At 38.0% G+C, this 20,000-nt stretch overlaps 1 protein-coding gene across 5 annotated transcripts in view; it reads left to right on the top strand.

Moving 5' to 3' along the window:
* The window catches only part of LOC128697763 (uncharacterized), a 197,957-nt gene that overhangs the window by 89,027 nt on the left and 88,930 nt on the right, over window positions 1-20,000 (top strand). For 4 of the 5 annotated variants that reach the window (XM_053789662.2, XM_053789661.2, XM_070099664.1 and 1 more), the window contains 4 exons: window positions 6,001-6,233; window positions 7,357-7,449; window positions 12,175-12,294; window positions 16,063-16,257. In XM_053789662.2, the coding sequence (XP_053645637.2) occupies window positions 6,001-6,233; window positions 7,357-7,449; window positions 12,175-12,294; window positions 16,063-16,257 (641 nt within the window). Of the gene's footprint in view, window positions 1-6,000; window positions 6,234-7,356; window positions 7,450-12,174; window positions 12,295-16,062; window positions 16,258-20,000 lie in introns of those variants that run through there. The other variant, XM_070099667.1, reaches the window with a different exon arrangement.

The following is a 20,000-nucleotide window of genomic DNA, read 5'->3' as shown; positions in this document are numbered from 1 at the left end:
GCAAACAGTACATTGAGCTTTTGTATTTAAAATAGTATTTACAATAGAGAGCCTCTATTATGCCTAGGCATTATGGGCCAACTTAACATTATTGGCTTACAGTCTACTTAACACTAAGGAGTATATCATAGTTGTACAGTAGGATAGTAATTATTTCATAGTTGTACAGTAGAATATTAATTATAAATGAATAAAAATTTGTATAATACAAAGATATATTTTTATTCGAAAATGCTTTTTGTGAAAACAATGATTCAATTATATTCCTGTCAACAATGGATAAAAGGTTCAAAGTGATTGTTGAAGTTATGATGTGGGAGTACATAGGTGAGTATGTGTGTACTGAGTATTTAGCATTTAGTCTAGGGTGATTAAGTGGCTTTTGAGAAGAGTCTTAAATTGATTTTCAGACCGGGTTACTTTAATATCTTCTGGTAATGAATTCCATATTTTGAGGCCCTTTATGTGCATAGAGTTTTTAACACAGTGTGATATGGACACGAGGTATATCAAAAAGAGATCTGTGTCTTGTGTTGTGATCATGTGTCCTGTTTAGGTTGGTGAGGAGAAGTTTGGGTGGGGGTTTTATATTTGCGTGTATTGTTCTCTGTATGTAGTAGGCACATGAATAAGTATGGATGTTCTTAATGGTGAGCAGATTCAGACTTTTGAAAATTGGTGGAGTATGCTGGCAGGAGTGGGAATTTGTTATCATTCTTACTGCTGCCTTTTGCTGGGTTATTAGGGGTTTTAGGTGATTGGATGTTGTTGATCCCCATGCACAAATTCCATATGTAAGATAAGGGTATATGAGTGAATGGTACAGTGCCAGGAGAGCTGATTGTGGAACGTAGTACCTTATCTTTGATAGTATGCCTACAGTCTTGGAGATTTTCTTGGTGATTTGTTGTATGTGTGTCTGGAACTTAAGGCTACTGTCAAGGTGGATACCTAGGAATTTTCCCTCTGTGAGTCTTGTGACTGATGATTCATTTAGCATTATATTAATTGGATCATTTGCAGCTTTGTTTCCAAACTGAATGAAATAGGTTTTGAAGATTGAGACACTTATGCAGCATATGGGAATCTTTATTCAGGAAACGTTTCGCCACACAGTGGCTTCATCAGTCCAATACAAAGAGGAAGGCATAAGGAGAGGAGGAGTATGAGGTAATCAGTCCCTCAGCCTGGAGTCGATGTGTTCAGTCCATCTATCTTGTAGAATGTACGGTACATTCTACAAGATTGATGGACTGAACACATCGACTCCAGGCTGAGGGACTGATTACCTCATACTCCTCCTCTCCTTACGCCTTCCTCTTTGTATTGGACTGATGAAGCCACTGTGTGGCGAAACGTTTCCTGAATAAAGATTCCCATATGCTGCATAAGTGTCTCAATCTTCAAACTTGTTGGTTTTTCAAACCATTCATCACAGAAATAGGTTTTATCTGTGTTCAGGGTAAGTTTGTTAGTCATCATCCAGGCAGATATTTTCTGTAATTCAGCACTGACTGTGTTTGCTAGTATGGCTGTGTTTGGGTGGGAAAAGACATATGTCGTGTCATCTGCAAATAATATGGGTTTGAGTAGCTGTGATGCATTCGGTAGATCATTGATGGAGATGAGAAAGAGGAGTGGTCCAAGGATGCTTCCTCGTGGGACTCCTACTGTGATTGGTTGGGTGGAAGAGTTTGCATCATTTGCATACACATATTGAGTTCTGTTACTAAGGTATAACTTTAGGTAGTTAAGGCAGTGGCCTCTGATACCATAGTGCATTAATTTGGAGTACAGCCGTTCATGGTCAACTCTATCGAAAGCTTTACGTAAATCAATGAAAATGCCCAGCGGGCCTTCTTCCTTTTCAAGTGCGATATACATGTATATTAGTTCTAGCATGTGTATGATAGCATCATTTGTGCTTTCATTACTATTCCTGAATCCAAACTGACAAGGGTTTAATATGTTGTGTGAAATGAGGTAGGAATAGATCCGTCTGAATTATTTTTTCAAAGATTTTAGAGAGCAGTGGTAAGTTAGATATTGGTCTATAGTTATTCTAGTCAGCTTGGTCACCTCCTTTATGGATCGGAGTGACCCTCGCTATTTTGAGGATTGTTGGGAAGGTAGATGATTCAATGGATTTGTTAAAGAGCATTGCAATAATTGGTGACAATACTTGGGAAGCTTTTTTGTACATAAAAGCAGGCAAGTTGTTTAATGTCTCCTGCCTTGTTTTTAAGGGTGTTTATGATGAGCATAACTTCAATGGGGTTGGTTGGAGCTAGGAATAGCATATTTGGGTAGGTACCTATGAGGTAGTCTGATGGACAGGTGTTTGTGCTTGGTATTTTGTTTGCTAGATTTTTTCCTATGGTGGAGAAGAAAACATTAAGTCTGTTTGCTGTTTCAGTTGGAGTGAGTAGGGGTTCATCTGATTTTGTTAGTTTGTTTTGTTTTTGGATAACTTTTCAGTTCCAAGAATTTCAGGTAGAGTTTTCCAGGTTTTTTTCATATCACCTTTAATATTATGTAATCTATTTTCATAATACAATTTTTTTGACCTTCTTATCAGGCTGGTAAGTGCTGACGAGTAACTTTTTGACTGATCTCTTGTTATTTGACTCATTCTATACTGTTTTTCATATTTGTGCTGTGTGTTAATGGATTTGAGGATGCTTGGTGTTAGCCAGGGATTATTCAGTCTCTTTGCTGTGATCTGTTTAGTTTTTCTGGGTCAATGTCTGTTATAGAGTCATTGATTGGTTTCGCAATGAAAAGTACCTTGAAATTGAGCTCAAAGTAGCAGAAATGTTCGATTTTTGCCAAAGTTCAAAAGTAAACAAATCATGCCATGCATCTAATACACGTTAACTGGTGAGTCTAATATTCTTTCACAAGTGTGCTGATATTATTTATACCATTTCTACAGTAATGCAGTAGTCTGCATAACAGTAAATTTAGTTTTTTGTGAGAATAAAAATTCAAAGTGGAAAGCAAAAGAAATGTTAGAGACACCTGGGGATGTGACTGATGAACAGATAAAATGTTATTTTAGTGCCAGGAATGTCTGTCTTGTTTATTCTGGACCCTATTTGGAAGTTAACATCTTTTGAAATTTGTGTGAAATTGGCAAAATTGCCAATTTCTGACCACTTTATTGGATAGTTAAAATCAGTAAATGGGTGGTTTCTTGTACTCATTCGATAGAAAAAATGGAGTTCTAGCGAAATAGTTATGATTTTTGTCAACTGGTACATTGGAATTGGCCGAAAATAGGGCTCAAAGTGGGCGAAATCGCCAATACGTAAACATCATCGAGACCGCTAACTTTGCGAGATCATGATTCCATAAGTTTTCCATCAAATTTCATACTTTTGGTGTCATTATGATCGGGAAAAGATTCTCTATCATTTCATACGAAAAAATATTTTTTTTTTTTTTTCCAAAAAATTTTCGACCCTGAGAACAAGTTTAGGAGAGAGCCTGTCGACGCTGAAAGGATTAAAGGAACTGTACATAACTGCCTTTTTAAAAATTCTTGTTGGTATCATGACACAATTTACTTCTGGTACTGTATGTGTACGTACATCAGACTTTTGCATTTGTGGGTTTACTTTTCTGAAGACATGATTACAGAAATATCTGTAATCTTAAACAAGATGCAGGAGTGGTAGAGTGTTAAAGTCTACGGTAGTAAATGAATTAGCCATTGAGTCCAGTAACAGGCTGCCATCTGCCTCCCTCTTGGGTGTAGTTGCTAGTAAATTGCCTTCCTCATGGGTGTACCTGCTAGTAAATTGCCTTCCTGATGGGTGTAGCTGTTAGTAAACTGCCTATCTCATGGGTTTAGTTGCTAGTAAACTGCCTCCCTCATGGGTTTAGTTGCTAGTAAACTACCTCCCTGATGGATTTAGTTGCTAGTAAACTGCTTCCCTCATGGGTTTAGTTACTAATAAACTTCCCTTTGGGTGTAGTTGTGAGTAAACTGCCTCCCTGACAAGTGTAGTTGCTAGTAAACTTCCTCCCTCATGGGCGTAGTTGCTAGTAAACTGCCTCCCTCATGGATCTAGTTGCTAGTAAACGTGGCTGTGAAGGAGACAGGGAGTGCCAGGATAAAGGCAGTAAGAGAGGGCTGGGGACCCCGCCAGGTGGCCAGGCAAGCTGGGCATTTGTGTGCCTTTAAATGTGTTTATCATTAATCCATCATTTTAAAGGCATTTACTGTAGTAACTCATCATCTTCATCACTCTACCAAATAAATGAGCCCACCACACATGCATTAGATGTATATATAAAAAAATATTTAATTGATGGGAAAAAACAGAGCAAATTAAATTAAAAATTTAGTTAAATGTCCTGGAGTTAAGAACATCAGAAAGAAGAAACACTTCAACAGGCCTACTGGTCTATGCGAGGCAGGTCCAATTCTCCCACTGGCTTAATTAAGCCAATGCCTTGACCTAGTGATGTCAGACATGTCACTTATGGAAGGAGCATGGCATCCGACCTAGTAGCACAAGCTAGTCAGATCCATCTCACACCCACCCACGCCCACTCATGTATTTATCCAACCTATTTTTAAACTACACAACGTCTTAGCTTTTATGATGGTACTCGGGAGTTTGTTCCACTCATCCACAACTCTATTACCAAACCAGTGCTTTCCTATATCCTTCCTGAATCTGAATTTTTCCAGTTTAAAACCATTGTTGCGAGTCCTGTCTGTTAGATATTTTTAGCACACTATTTACATCTCCTTTATTAATTCCTGTTTTCCATTTATACACCTCAATCATTTCCCTCCTAATTCTATGCCTTTCTAGAGAGTGCAGATTAAGGGCCCTCAGTCTATTCTCATAGGGAAGATTTCTGATACATGGGATCAACTTTGTCATCCTCCTTTGTGCATTTTCCAGTGCATTTATATCCATTCTGTAATACAGTGACCAAAACTGCACAGCATAATCTAAATGAGGCCTAACCAAAGATATATAGAGTTGAAGAACAACCTGAGGACTTCTATTATTTATACTTCTTGCTATGAAGCCAAGGATTCTGTTAGCTTTATTGCAAACACTTATGCACTGTTGTCACAGTTTCAGATTACTGCTTACCAGAGCTCCTAAGTCCTTTTTGCAGTCCGTAATATTAAGATCTACATTATTTAGTTTATATGTGGCATGGTTATTTTCCTGTCCAACATTTAGAACTTTGCATTTGTCTATATTAAACTGCATCTGCCACTTTTCTGACCACTCCATCAGTCTATTCAAATCATCCTGGAGTGCTCTAATGTCCTCATTAGAATGAATTGGACGGCCTATTTTGGTGTCATCAGCAAATTTGCTTATGTCACTATTTATTACCTCATCTGTGTCATTTTTGTAGATTACGAACAACAAGGGGCCCAACACTGACCCCTGTGGAACACCATTTGTGATGTGCCCCCATTCTGATTTCTCCCCATTTATAGCAAACTCTGCTACCTATTTGTCAACCATGCCTCTACCCAGGAAAAAATTTCTCCTTCTATTCTGTGTGAGAGGGGTATCATTGACCTTTGAGAGGCTTGATCTTTCATGGGTTTTCTTTCCAACAAAAGAAAAGAAGCTAACAGATGAAATTGAAGTAAATGTGGGGCTAGTAACCCTTTCTCCTGTATAAATTACTAAGTGTAAAAAGAAGAAAAATTTTCATTTCTTGATTTACGGGTCACCTTGTCTCGGTGGGAGACAGCCAGTGTGTTAAAAAATGGAAATTTGACTTTAAGTAATGTTTATGTTTGGTTGAAGTGTAGGACAGTGCTGGTGGTTAACATACATAAAATGTTAATAGTCATTGAAATTAGAAGTTACTTTTAGTTTTTGTTTCTCCCAGAAGCCAAATACTGTATAGAGAGCACTATTGTATTGTACTAAATTAGCAAAATCACCTATCAATCAGGACTGAGTAAATTTAGATTTTTAAGATGTACTGTGTATATTTTTTCCTCAGCTACATGGGAACTAGAAGGAATTTGGCACAAGACTGGGGGAATACTACCCATTGCCCAGAAATTTGTTTCCACTACAGGAAATTTCTTCATAGGCCACGAAAAGCTAAAATTCCAACTAGCTTCAGAATATGGTAGAGATCATACTCAGATAAATTTGTTGTCACTTGCTGTAGATTCTTCTACAATACTGGAACAAGGAAAGGAAAAAACTAAGGGTTATGTATGGCTTGAGGTAAAGTGCATTTATTTTTATTGAATAGATTTTAGCAATTTCAGTATGCTATATTAAAATTCAGTTTTGTAAAGTTGATATACAGTGGTACCTCGGGATACGAACTTAATTCGTTTGGGGAAGCTGCTTGAGTGCTGATACCAAACTAATTTGTTTCCATAAGGAATAATGTAAATTAGATTAATCCATTTCAGACCCTGAAAAATACACTTACAAAAGCACTTACATAAATACACTTACATAATTGTTCAAGTTTTGAGCTGTTCGTATCCTGTGGTACCACTGTATTGTTAAAAATTCATTATTATTTTGATTTTGTAAATGAATAAATATATACATTGTGTTTTTTTTTTGTGTGTATGTGTGTTTATGTACTCACCTAGTTGTACTTGCCTAGTTGTGGTTGCAGGGGCCGAGTCACAGCTCCTGGCCCTGCTTCTTCGCTGGTCGCTACTAGGTCACTCTTTTTGTTCCATGAGCTTTATCATACCTCTTCTTAAAGCTATGTATGTATCCTGCCTCCAGTACATCACTTCCTAGACTATTCCACTTCCTGACAACTCTGTGACTGAAGAAATACTTCCTAACATCCCTGTATCCCTGTGATTCATCTGAGTTTTCAACTTCCAACTGTGACCCCTTGTTGCTATGTCCTATCTCTGCAACATCCTGTCTGTCCACCTTGTTGATTCCTCTCAGTATTTTATATGTCATCATATCCCCCCTATCTCTCCTATCCTCCAGTGTCGTCAGGTCGATTTCTCATAACCTCTCCTCGTGAGACATGCCCCTTAGCTCCGGGACTAGTCTTGTTGCAACCTTTGCACTTTGTCTAATTTCCTTACATGCTTGGCTAGGTTTTGGTTCCAAACTGGCGCTGCATACTCCAGTATAGGCCTAATGTACGTATATGGTGTACAGGGTTCTGAACGATTCCTTATTGAGATGTCGGAATACTGTTCTTAGGTTTGCTAGGCACCCATATGCTACAGCAGTTATTTGGTTGATGTGCGCCTCAGGAGATGTGCCCAGTATGTATATATGTTTGTGTGTGTGTATGTGTGTTTATAATATTTGTGAAAAAACATTGATGTATCAATTTCACTCTGCCTTCCATTAACAGTCAAGTCAAGCTGAAGCCAACATGAAAGTGGACTTTGAATATCAACCTGGACATGCTGAAGTCAACACAAACATCACAGTGAAAACAGTTCAGGTGAAAATTATTTAATCATTTTATAAATATCTTGGTTTTCATGTTTATGCAGCATAGCATTATGTGTAAGAAAAAACTGCTTTAGAGATAGGCATAGCCCAGTGAGGTTAGGGATAGAATCCTAGGATGAAAAAAAAAGAGGGAGAGAAGTCAAACCTTCTGAAGAGGGGGTTATTGAGGTGGTTTGGTCATTTAGAGAAGATGGAGCAAAACAGAATGACTTGATGGGTGTGGAAAATATTTTAATTTTCCGAAGCTATAGTGCCTTATAGGTGTTTAATGTGTCGATATGAGTCAAAAATGTATTTGACAATAGGATAGAACCAGGAGTTCCCTTTGCGCATGCGCGGATGTGCGGGGTTAGAGGTCAACTCGGGGCATGGGAGAGGTGGGAGTGTTTTGAATGTAGTGAGGAGGCTGGGAAAGCATGGAACCAGGAAATTGGCGTTCACGGCGGCCTAAGGATTAATATAGGCCTCATTTTATAATAGGAAGTGTCGTAACTGTTCCTGGTGGAGAGTGAGGGAACGTGATTTACGGGACCACCGTAATAGAGTGGTAAAATGAGTGAATAAGGGTAGGACCGGGTGGCTAGCGCATTGCCATGGACTGTGTCCCGGGGAAAATTACCCTTGGTTTAATCATCACTCATCGGTCTCAGATCTTAATGGAGTGATCTCTAATGTGTATAATAATTATGAGACATTAAATCGTCTTGTGAATTGTAATGTAATTAATGATGTAATTAATGTGGCTGACAAGTCCGTGAATTTTAGAGTAATGAAAGCATCATTACAGGCTATTAAAGGTCATGTGACGAAGGCATTTGATTTAATGAATCAAAGAACCGTGAACCCTAATGAATTAAAGTTATATTTAGATGTTTTAGAGAGTAGATTTGATTGGTACAAATTGTGGTTTAAAGACTGTGAAAGAGATCTGCTGGAGAATTGTGCAGATGGAATGGAAATGAATGTTTTAATTAATCAACATTACGAATTGGAAGAAAAACTGTCTTGTAAAAGTAAGGCTTTGAATAAATTAAAGGGTGTAAGCCAGGCAGTTGATCAACCTATTAATGCAAAGGGTGGGTTTGCCAAAACCTCCAGAGTACGGTGTGGAGGAAATCAGACTAGGTCGGCAGGAATTAATTGTTCAATTGCAGACCAGTCAGCCAAACAGTTCTAAGGATATAACACATAATGACTCTGAAGTATCTGTCAAGTCTCAAAAGGGAAAAATAATCCCAGTGGTAATAATCATAGTTAAGAGTTAAATAAGCACATATCAAGTCAGGAATCAGTAATAGTGGTTCCTCACATCAAGGTAAGAGGAATAAGTACCTCAGTAAGGGTAACCCAGTTAATAAGAGGTCAGGCAAGGAAAAGAGAGACTGCCTCTTCTGCCAGGGTACTCATTTCACTAAAAATTGTAATGCCTATAATTCATGGGATATTAAAGTGGAGAGGATGAAAGAACTTGACAGATTTATCAGATGTCTAGACAATCATAATGTAAAGGATTGTCATACCAAATTGAACATTTGCTATCAATGCAACAAGAGAAGGCACCATACAGTTATGTGCAGGGTTGTATGTGATTCTTATAATAATGGTGACAATAATGATAATGTTAATAACCCTGACACTACAGTGACTGATGTAAAGGTTGCAGCTAATGGCAATAATGATGGCCTAGCTGAGGTAGCCTTGCCGGTGTTGGATGTAATAATTCAGGATAAAGGGCATAAATCCAAAACCATGCGGCGTCACTCTCCTCAACCCTGGTACGGGCCATGTAATATATGGCAGACTACCGCCTAGTAATAATGACTAGAAGTAGTGAATACAGTCACGGTGTCTTATTCATAAAAGGTCAACCCAGTACAAGTATTCTTCTGTCGAGAATGATGTTGAACCAGTCTAATTTGTGGGAGCTGGACAGCATAGGGATTAATATAAAAGAGAAAAGTCCAAATGATTCCATTACTCAGGAACAATACCTGAAGGATGTTAAATTTGACTCTGGACATTACTGGGTGTGACTTCCGTGGAAGCTAAACCGTCCAGAATTATCTACTGATTATAGGATGGGGTATGGACAGTTAATGGGCCCAGCTCTGTGAACTGAGCAAGACACCAAAATTGTTGACTGCTTATAATGATATAATTAATAAACAGTTAAATAATAAATTGTTCTTACTTCAGGCGACAATAAATGCACACCTTAAGTGCACAGGTGGTCCACTGAGCGAAGTAATTGGGTAAATAATCTTATGTGGACAATTTCCGGGTGTGACGTCAACTGAAGAGGAACTAATGAGGATATGTGAAGGGGTTAATGAAGTAACGCAGTAATGTGCTGGGGCTGATTTGGGATACTGAGAGAGACTTGTTATTGTTAAAGTCTCATAATTCCAGTATGCCCAATAAATTAACCCAGGGAGCATAGGCTTATGCCCCTGAGAGAATGGAACAGTAATTAGTCCATTTTGAGGGATCAATAAATATGGATGGCCATGGAGTTGAAGTGCCTATATGCAGTAATGTGCTGGGGCTGACTTGGGATACTGAGAGAGACTTGTTATTGTTAAAGTCTCATAATTCCAGTATGCCCAACAAATTAACCCCGAGAGCATAGACTTAGTGTCACACCTTACAATAAGAGGGAATTGTTAATACCAGAAGCATGGAGGCTTGAGTGTGCTTTGGATGGAGCCCTACCTGAGGAGTTAACAGGTGGAAAGAATTAATGGGTGATTATGTAAATCCCAATGTTGGAGTTCCCAAGCCAGGTGGCCAGTGAAGATGGGAAAAATTGTACTCCACATTATGTAAGTCATCTAGCAACGACCTCCACCCGGCCGCAGTGTGGAAAATATTTTAATTTTCTGAAGCTATAGTGCCTAATAGGTGTTTAATGTGTCGATATGAGTCAAAAATGTATTTGACAATAGGATAGAACCAAGAGTTCCCTTTGCGCATGCGCGGATGTGCGGGGGTAGAGGTCGACTCGGGGCATGGGAGAGGCGGGAGTGTTTTGAATGTAGTGAGGAGGCTGGGAAAGCATGGAACCAGGAAATTGGCGTTCACGGCGGCCTAAGGATTAATATAGGCCTCATTTCATAATAGGAAGTGTCGTAACTGTTCCTGGTGGAGAGTGAGGGAACGTAATTTACGAGACCATCGTAATAGAGTGGTAAAATGAGTGAATAAGGGTAGGACCGGGTGACTGGCGCGTCGCCATGGACTGTGTCCCGGGGAAAATTACCCTTGGTTTAATCATCACTCATCGGTCTCAGATCTTAATGGAGTGATCTCTAATGTGTATAATAATTATGAGACATTAAATCGTCTTGTGAATTGTAATGTAATTAATGATAATAACGCTAAGTTAAGAGAATGAGTGAAGTGAAATAAGTCGCCTTGCTCCGAGTGAACACGCTAGACCACGTTGTTCCCGTCACGAGGAAAGTGAAGTTCATTGAGTCACGACTTCTAAACCGGGACAAACCAACGGATACCTCATCCTGTTGGAATAAGAACCATGTCGGTGTAGCAGGACATCGAAATGAGATGGTGAATGGAGGAAATAAGGAGTATCAATCACCCACAGTTAAGTAACTCTTCTAGTTATAGCAGACTGATACTGGCCAGTTAGGTATGTTGTAATTGGATAGGTTATGGGTGATCCAGCTACATCAAGTGACCCCCAGAGAATATCTGGTAAGTGGTGGGATTATATACAAATGTTTTTCTTTGATGGATATATCCATGTGTAACCTACCCCCCCCCCTTCATTCAGTTACACTAATATAATCTATACAGTCCACAATTAATTAGTAGCGCCGTACTTGTGGGTGCTATCCAATCTATACTGGTCTTGGATAGATGTGGATAAGATTGTGAGGTCGAAGGCCCACCTCCAGTGACCAGGGGTGGTGAAGTTTTCTCACATATCTACACGGGGTGACTACGGTAAACAATATAGGGTTGTCTCCCAATGAGATTACTTGTATGTATATAATGTTGAGGTACATAAAGGTAATCACCCCTAGAAAATTTTCCACAATGGGGTCGTCCTAGGAAAGGATGGAGGGAGGGGGTAAAAGAGGTTTTGTGTGCAAGGGGCCTGGATATGCAGCAGGCACATGTGAGTGTGTTAGATTGGAGTGAATGGAGACGAATAGTTTTGGGGACCTGATGAGCTGTTGGAGTATGAGCAGGGTAATATTTTGTGAAAGGATTCATGGAAACCGGTTAGCTGGACTTGAGTCCTGGAGGTGGGAAGTACAATGCCTGCACTTTAAAGGAAGGGTTAAGGATATTGGCAGTTTGGAGGGATGTCTAAGCTGTCGTATCTGAGCGCCTCTGCAAAGACAGTGATTGTGTATTGGTGATGGTGAAAGTGTTGAATGATGATGAAAGTTTTTTCTTTCTTTTTGGATTTTTCTTTCTTTTTGGGTCATCCTGCCTTGGTGGGAAACAGCCGACGTGTTAAAAAAAAATTATGCAAAGAAAAATTATTCTGCACATATGGTCACATTTGCCTTCCAAATTAACATTTTAAAATTACACATACAGTATTGCCTTGCCTTAAATTTGCATGAAATGATTCCTGTAGTGCAGTGGTATGTAAATGAAAAGGTTATGAATATCATTCTGCAGTAATTTTGTTTTCTAAAAACTTCACAGCATTCTGTATTTGTCATATCCATTTTCCCAGATAGCTTCTGAAATAATAATGAAGAAGATAATGGAAGGGGATGATAAGGACTGTCAGCTGACAGTGAGTTTTTCAAGTTCGCAACTGGATATGAATTACCTTGGTCAAGTTATCTATAAGGTATGTGCAGCATATTATTAAACACTGGGCAGGATTTTAATTTTTTGTTGTTAGTATATTAGACACCTATATTCACTGCCAGTTTTTGTTTAATTCTGTAACTACAGTGGTCTTTTGAGCTCTGACATTAATCCAGTCCAGAAGACGTATCATATTTCAAAACTATCATAACTCAAACTCCAGTATGCATGGTTGTATGGCAATTTGTTCCTGGACCCCAGAAGTGCAACTTTTACTGTACCTTGGACTTCCACACTCACCGACATAACTTGCAGGCACTCTGTCTCCCTTTATCTGTTTCTCTCATCCACAATAACATCAGTCTTTCCATCTCTATAACAATTTATATGCCTTTTTCTCACATGCTAAGACTTGTTATCCACTGTAATATCCTTCATAGCATTTTTTTTTTTTTAGCTGATTGTGGAAAACCATACTCATGCACCAGTACATTAATTTAAACTCTTGCATCATATTTTTTCACAATTTCTTGTTTGATCTTCGGAGAAATTCTGTTTACTGATGACTTGGTAACAGAGAAGTTGGCATAATAAAATCACAAATGCCTATCATATCTAAGATTTTTCATTGCAACTCAAAACTCATTTTCTTTCTGAGGGCAGATTGTAACTCTTTTATCAGGCAGCTCTGTGATTATTGGGTATATACATACAGTATGTATTATTTATACAGTGGACCCTCGGTTATCGGCCTTTACGCTTAGCAGCCAGTTTTTTGGCTTCCGGTTATTGGCTGTTATTTCACTTATTGGCCGTATGGGACGTGTCAACCCGCCTGCCTGCCAGCCGCTCGCGTGTTTGTGAGTCAGTCTGGCTGTGCCTCTAGGAGAGTGAGGACACTTACACTCATTCATCCAAACATCAAGGAAGCTAATGTTGTGAAAGGGAGTTTAGCAGGCAGGCAGGGAGTGTAATAGGGAGGCAGGGTGTAGCAGGGAGTGTAGGAGGAAGGCAGGGAGTGCAGCAGGCATGCAAGGAGTGTAGCATGGAGGGAGGGAGTGTAGCAGGCAGGCAGGGAGTGTAGTAGGGAGGCAGGGTGTAGCAGGGAGTGTAGGAGGAAGGCAGAGAGTGTAGCAGGCATGCAGGGGGTGTAGCAGGCAGGGAGTGAAGTAACCCCAGAGAGGGCTTTGATACTTGAAGTCCTTATGGAGGGGGATTCCCCTTCCAAACAATAATCAGTCTTCTTCCTCTCCTCCTCCCTGTCTTCCATAAGCCAACAAGAGTCTTCAATAAAGGTATGTAATAGTGATTTAAATGTTCATTTATTTATTTTTAGTTCTCATTGTTTTATCTATGTAAAACTGTAATTAATCTTTAAAAAAATGTATTTTCTCTGAATATTTTTGGGTGTTTGGAACAGATTAATTGTATTTAAATAAATTCTCATGGGAAATATTATTTTGGTTTTAAGCCATTTTGGTTTTAGACCGACCTTCTGGAATGGATTACAGCCGATAACCGAGAGTCAAACGTACATATAAGCAACTTGGTTTTGGCAAAAAAAAAAAAAATAAAGATTAAAATATCAATATCAAATCAAATCAAATCAAAGTTTATTCTCTATAAGGATTACAATGCAGGGTTTACAGATTTTGGTTATTGTGTGGTTTACATGTAGTAAAATACTAATTACAGAGGGGGGCCACTAGAACACCTAGCATGGCTAGGCATTTCGGGCAAACTTAATTCTTAACCCTAAATTATAACAAATTGTGGAGTAAGTTGACTAAATACTAAGTGACTAAATACTAAGTGACAAATACTAGTTTGTGAGTCTAGCAATGTGAATGCTTTTGTTTTGGCACAATACATAGTTTCTATATTAGAATTAGAATAATTTGAAAGTAGTATTCATCCACTGTGTAAAAGAGAAAAAAAAAAAACTAATATATAGGTATATCTTCTAATGCATCATCCATTTCCCACTAAATTAGGGCATCTTTCCTCAAAAAGAGAAACATTAACCATCACTCAAACATGAAAGTTTAAATGATCCACTAAGCTGTAGCACCTCCACCCATCCTTCAGATTACAGGCACTGTACCTACTTTCTCCAGAACCCAAGTCCAACTAAATAGCTTCCCTGAATCTTTTCATAATTGTTATTTTGTTCATAGCATGTCAAATCCTAAAACCACTTGCCTCCTCACTATGATCAAGCACATTATATGCATGCATGCTGAATGCTCAGGTCCCTATCACTATAAACATTCACCTTTCTTCAGCCCTTCCAGGAACATTCTCTGCACCTTCCATCCACCTCAGATTAATACACCCTATTGCAGCCACTATCTTTCACACCATCACACTGTCTTCTAATTTCTGCTCACCTTATACTCGGCATAATATTCATACCACATGAGCTCAAGCACAGTGTCTCCACTGCCTTCAGTTTCCTATACAATATGTCAGCACTCCAGTACTGGTGTAAATTTCCCTTTCTTGCACCTGTTTATGAACTTTATTCTGTCCACTGTCTCCTTAACACTTCAGCTACCTTTTTATCTAGTCTTTCTTAGATCTATCTGATGACACATCCACTTGAAAGTTTCTAAATGTATTCCCTTCCTCCCTACATCTTCATTCAAATCAAGCTTCCAGTTTTTCATTGCTAGGCTTCTTGTTCTCATCTTTCTCTTTTCTATGTTCTCTTGTGACTTCTTTTGCACACCATCTCAGACTCCACAAGATTCACTTCACTTTACAACCCCATCAATGATTATATTAACCCTTAAACTGTCCAAACAGATCTATGTTCACATGCGTAGTGCTCCAAAAGTAGATCTACGTTTTTTTACACATTTTCAAATATAACAAAAAAAAAAACTTAGATCAAAGTTTTTTTACACGTTTTCAAATGTAAAAAAAACAAAAAGAAGATCTACATTTTTTTACATACTTTCAAATGTTGAAAAAACGTATATCTACGTTTGGACAGTTTAAGGGTTAAATAACTATGGTGGCATCACTCATTCTTCTCTAAGGGCTACTTTACTAGAAAATACTTACCTTCTTTCCTACTTAAAATAGACCAATCCTCAGTCGTCTCGTGAAATCTCTTTACAGCTTTTAGCAAAATACCACCTACTCTATACATTTGCAAAAAGTGGCATATCATTTCCCTATTCACCCTATCTTATGCTATTTCTAAATTCCTAAATACAATAAATAACTCTTTACCCTTATCAAAGAATTGCTTACTTCTGTGCTTTGGTACAAATACTGTACTTTGAACACACAACCCATGCTTCCTGATTCTGCCTTTGTCCTTTACAATCCTACCTCCTTTTCAGCCTACCCATCTCCTCTACACTCGCTTCTGACTTTTCCCTACTCCTAATTGATTTTATTCCTCCATGCCCAATGCATGAGATCAAAGCCTCCCTCTCATTATTGACTTTTAGCAACTCTAAATATTATTCATATCTGTTTATTAGTTCAATTTCCCATTCTTAATGATGTTACCACTTTTACTTGTAGTTGCCAAGTCCTTTTGCTCCTGAAGCTTTCTGAGTGTATCACAACAGTATGTAATGCAATATAAACATTTTTACTGATATGATAAAAGGTTTTGAAAAATGTTTCACTACACAGTGTGGCAAAACATTTTCTTAATAAAGATTCCCATATGTTGCTTAAGTGTCTGTCTTCATTTTTACTGATATAAATAACAGTGGTAGAACTCACCATGATAAGTACATGTGTTTAATTAATTATTAATCTATATATTTATAACCCATTTTTTTAGGAAACAAAGAATGCCTTCCATGTTGAAGCAGATATCATGTTTGATACAGTGATCCAGTCCAAATTTTTGATAACTTATCTCTTGGAGAGAGAACCATTGCATCTACTTGCTGGATTACACTTCCATTTAAATGACTATGAAATAGAATTTGGGCACAACATTGACTTCAGTGAACCTGATCATGCTGTCGTTAGGGTAAGTGATGTATTGCAAATTTTTTTATTGCTAAATAGGAAAGTACAATTGTTTTTGCATATATTTTAGAAAAATATACTCATCTTAGAAATGTACTGTGTATGATCATGTCATGCATTAGAAGCAAACACTAAATTTTGAAATGTGGCATCTCTTATTTTTACTAAACATGTGCTGAGGTGTTAAATTTTAAAAAATTGCTAAAATTTAAAATCTTACCCCCTATTTCTATTCAGTTGGCAAAGAATCTGACTGTAGTTCAAGAAGCTATTCCAAAAATAATTTGCCAATTTAGAGATCTTTCTTTATTTTTTCAACAAACCGGCCATGTCCCACTGAAGCAGGGTGGCCCAAAAAGAAAAACAAATATTTCTCTTTTCAACTTTAGTAATGTATACAGGATAAGGGGTTACTAGTCCCTTGTTCCTGGCATTTTAGTCGCCTCTTACGACATGCATGGCTTACAGAGGAAGAATTCTGTTCCACTTCCCCATGGAGAATTTAGAGATACGTGTACAAATTTCTCCCTAAGGAATTCCAATTAACCCAGCTTTCAGTTTAATATTAACAGTTGAATTAAATAAAGACGTCTCCAGACCATTAGGTTCTTTGAAAGTCTGTATCTGACTCATAAAATGATCATAATTACTAATTTATTACATTACAATTCTTGGTGATGCTAAATAAAATGTAAGCAAATCACCTGGGACAGAATCTTTTAGCTCATTCACTCTCTCCCATATATACAGTGGTACCTTGACTTATGAGTGCACCAACTTACGAGTTTTCCTAGTTATGAGCCGTTGCTCGGTCAATTTTTTGTTTTGAGTTGCGAGCCAAAATCCAAGTTACGAGTGGAAAAAAAAGTATTTACTGAAAATGATATTTGGCAAGAACCCCAGCCTAAATGGCACAACAAAAGGTGATTTTAGGACTTGGTACTTATAAAACAATGCTAGCACAATGTTCTCACTGGAGGTAATCATGTAATTATCTTTAGTTATTCTACAAAAAAATAAAGTTGCTAAATTTTTGACATTTGCAAAATATTTTGCCCTTTACTCCCAAACAGATCCCAAAATATTTGGAATATTTACAATATTTCACAAGCCAATTGTAGAACAATCACTTTTTTATGATTCCTGTCAATATTATTGCATTTACTTCAATAATAAATGGTGGGCTTCATGAAATAAGGCAATAACTTACTTCCGAGATATTCATACATCACTGCAGTGCTAGGGGCTTGCTCCACCTTTGCCGCGGATCGGCCCGGTATTGCAGTACCTCCGGGATTGGTCCACTTCCCTAGTGGCCCGGTGGCTAAAGCTCCCGCTTCACACACGGAGGGCCCGGTTTCGATTCCCGGCGGGTGGAAACATTTCGACACGTTTCCTTACACCTGTTGTCCTGTTCACCTAGCAGCAAATAGGTACCTGGGTGTTAGTCGACTGATGTGGGTCGCATCCTGGGGGACAAGATTAAGGACCCCAATGGAAATAAGTTAGACAGTCCTCGATGACGCACTGACTTTCTTGGGTTATCCTGGGTGGCTAACCCTCTGGGGTTAAAAATCCGAACGAAATCTTATCTTATCTTATCTTATCTTATCTTGCACTAGTGATCTAGTGCAGTTAGCCTCTCAAAAACTGCATTTTCTCTTACCCAGGACCAAAGAACACATTATAGGAAGGAGCAGTAATGATTTTATATGCTCAGACTGAGTTCTGGACATTTGCCATATTATGGACTATTTTATTCATTCTAGAGTACATATCATGTTTCTGTGTTACTTGTAGTGTTTATTATGTCATATTGGATCAATTCTGATAGATAAATAAGCCGTAGAGTTGATATTAGTGTTATATTGAAGTATTTTCTCCTGCCCCTGGGGTGGTTTTTTTTGGGCTGGAACGGATTAATGGCATTTCAGTTAATTTCAGTGAGGAAAATTGATTTGATATACAAGCATATTGAGTTATGAGCTCGGTCACAGAGCAAATTAAACTCATAAGTCAAGGTACAACTGTACACATTTTTCAGGCCAGTGGTGCTTACTTATACAGATCTTCCCTGACATCAGTGACATACTACAAAAGCTCTTGCTTCACATGGTGAGGGTCTGGGATCAATTCCCATCAAAGGTTGAAACATTGGGTGTGTTTCCTTACACCAGTTGTCAATGTTCACCCATCAATATGAAATGGGTACCTGGGTGTTAATCGACTGGTGTGGGTCACATTCTGGGACAAAACTGACCTAATTTGCGGCTTGTCATTGGTATCAGGTAGGCCTGTATACCTTGTACATGTACTTGTAGAAATAAAAATATTATATTATTATGCACCTTACATCCATCCGCACATAAGACTAAAAAAATACACTTTAAATTAGAAACTAAAAAATGGTATTTTTAAAATGATAAAATAGAAAGTAAAGAATGATAAATACAGCCTCTCCTTACTTAACAACAGAGCTCCGTTTCTAAGACCACGTCAGTAAATGAATTTGTTGCTAAGCAAGGAGCATACTGTAATGATAGTGGGTTTGTGTCGACCATCTTTGATATTGTTTTAATGTCACCTTTGCACCATTTATAACATTTTTAGTATTTTTCTGTGTTTATACAGTAGTGTACTGTATATTGTAATAAACAGAGTAGATGAAATCAGCTCTAATATACATTATTTAGATATGCATACTGGTCAGAGAGCCCATCATAAGTCCGAGTCGTCGGTAAATAAGTACGTCGCTAAGTGAGGAGAGGCTTTATACTTACTGTACAGTGTGTGTGTTAAAATAATAAAAAGACTAAGAAGGTAACAAACAATGTTGAAATAATGAGCAACAAGAAAATTCATAGGCCTAGCTTAGTCTACATTCCTTACAGCATTTTTATTTTTGAAGCCTATGAATGATACTACAAGTAAGGAACATCAAGTTTTGAGTAATGAAACTTGAGATAATAAAGCAGGTTGATAAAAAAAAAGAGATAATCGTGACAAAAATTTATTAGGTTAAAGGAATGTTGTACAAGTATACGACTTTTACATACCATGCTAACATAATTCTGACATAAATCCATTTAAAGATCCGACCGGTCAGTCGGAACAGAACTCGGACATAAGTTGGGGAGGATCTCTATATATGCCTTAATAATAGTGCCCTCAAATATGCTGTGAGTGGTATTTTAGTTTAGACATGAGAGAATGGGTCTATGCAAGTAGATGCGCACAGTGTCTAAAAAATTCCTGCCTCGTGCAGTGCATGATGGTAGCAGCTAACCTCTCACTTTTGTGTTTGGGTTAAAATAGCAACTTTGAGGTGTTTTCTAGGGTGGTTTTATGGTATCATTGGCAGTTTCTTGGTGTCATTTGATAGACCAGAAGATATACTAGTGAAATAGAGTTAATCTGGATTAGTTTCAGATTGGGAATGGCCTGAAATAGGCCTCAGAGTGGTGAAAATTTTTGTTTTTTGGCAAATTTCCTAAGGAAGGGAAAGGCCATGTCTCATTTACATATGTAAAGAGAGTGAAAGAGTTAGGAAGGGTGGAGTTAGAGGGAAGAGAAATGGAGTAGAAAGGGAGGGTTGCTCTTTATCTTAAATAGTTTCACCATGTCTTGGTCCCTCGTACATTCTACACATTAATACTGTACATATATACATGACGGACTCTTGCCTTGGTCTTATTATTTCCTCAAGTAAATGATTGTTGCAACTTCAAGTTTATAAAGCCTAGT

The sequence above is a fragment of the Cherax quadricarinatus genome, chromosome 68 (genome assembly GCF_038502225.1).
Source record: "Cherax quadricarinatus isolate ZL_2023a chromosome 68, ASM3850222v1, whole genome shotgun sequence".
In the NCBI taxonomy this organism is placed as follows: domain Eukaryota; kingdom Metazoa; phylum Arthropoda; class Malacostraca; order Decapoda; family Parastacidae; genus Cherax; species Cherax quadricarinatus.
Note: the sequence above shows the minus strand (reverse complement) of the source record. Positions and strands in the feature narration are given on the sequence as shown.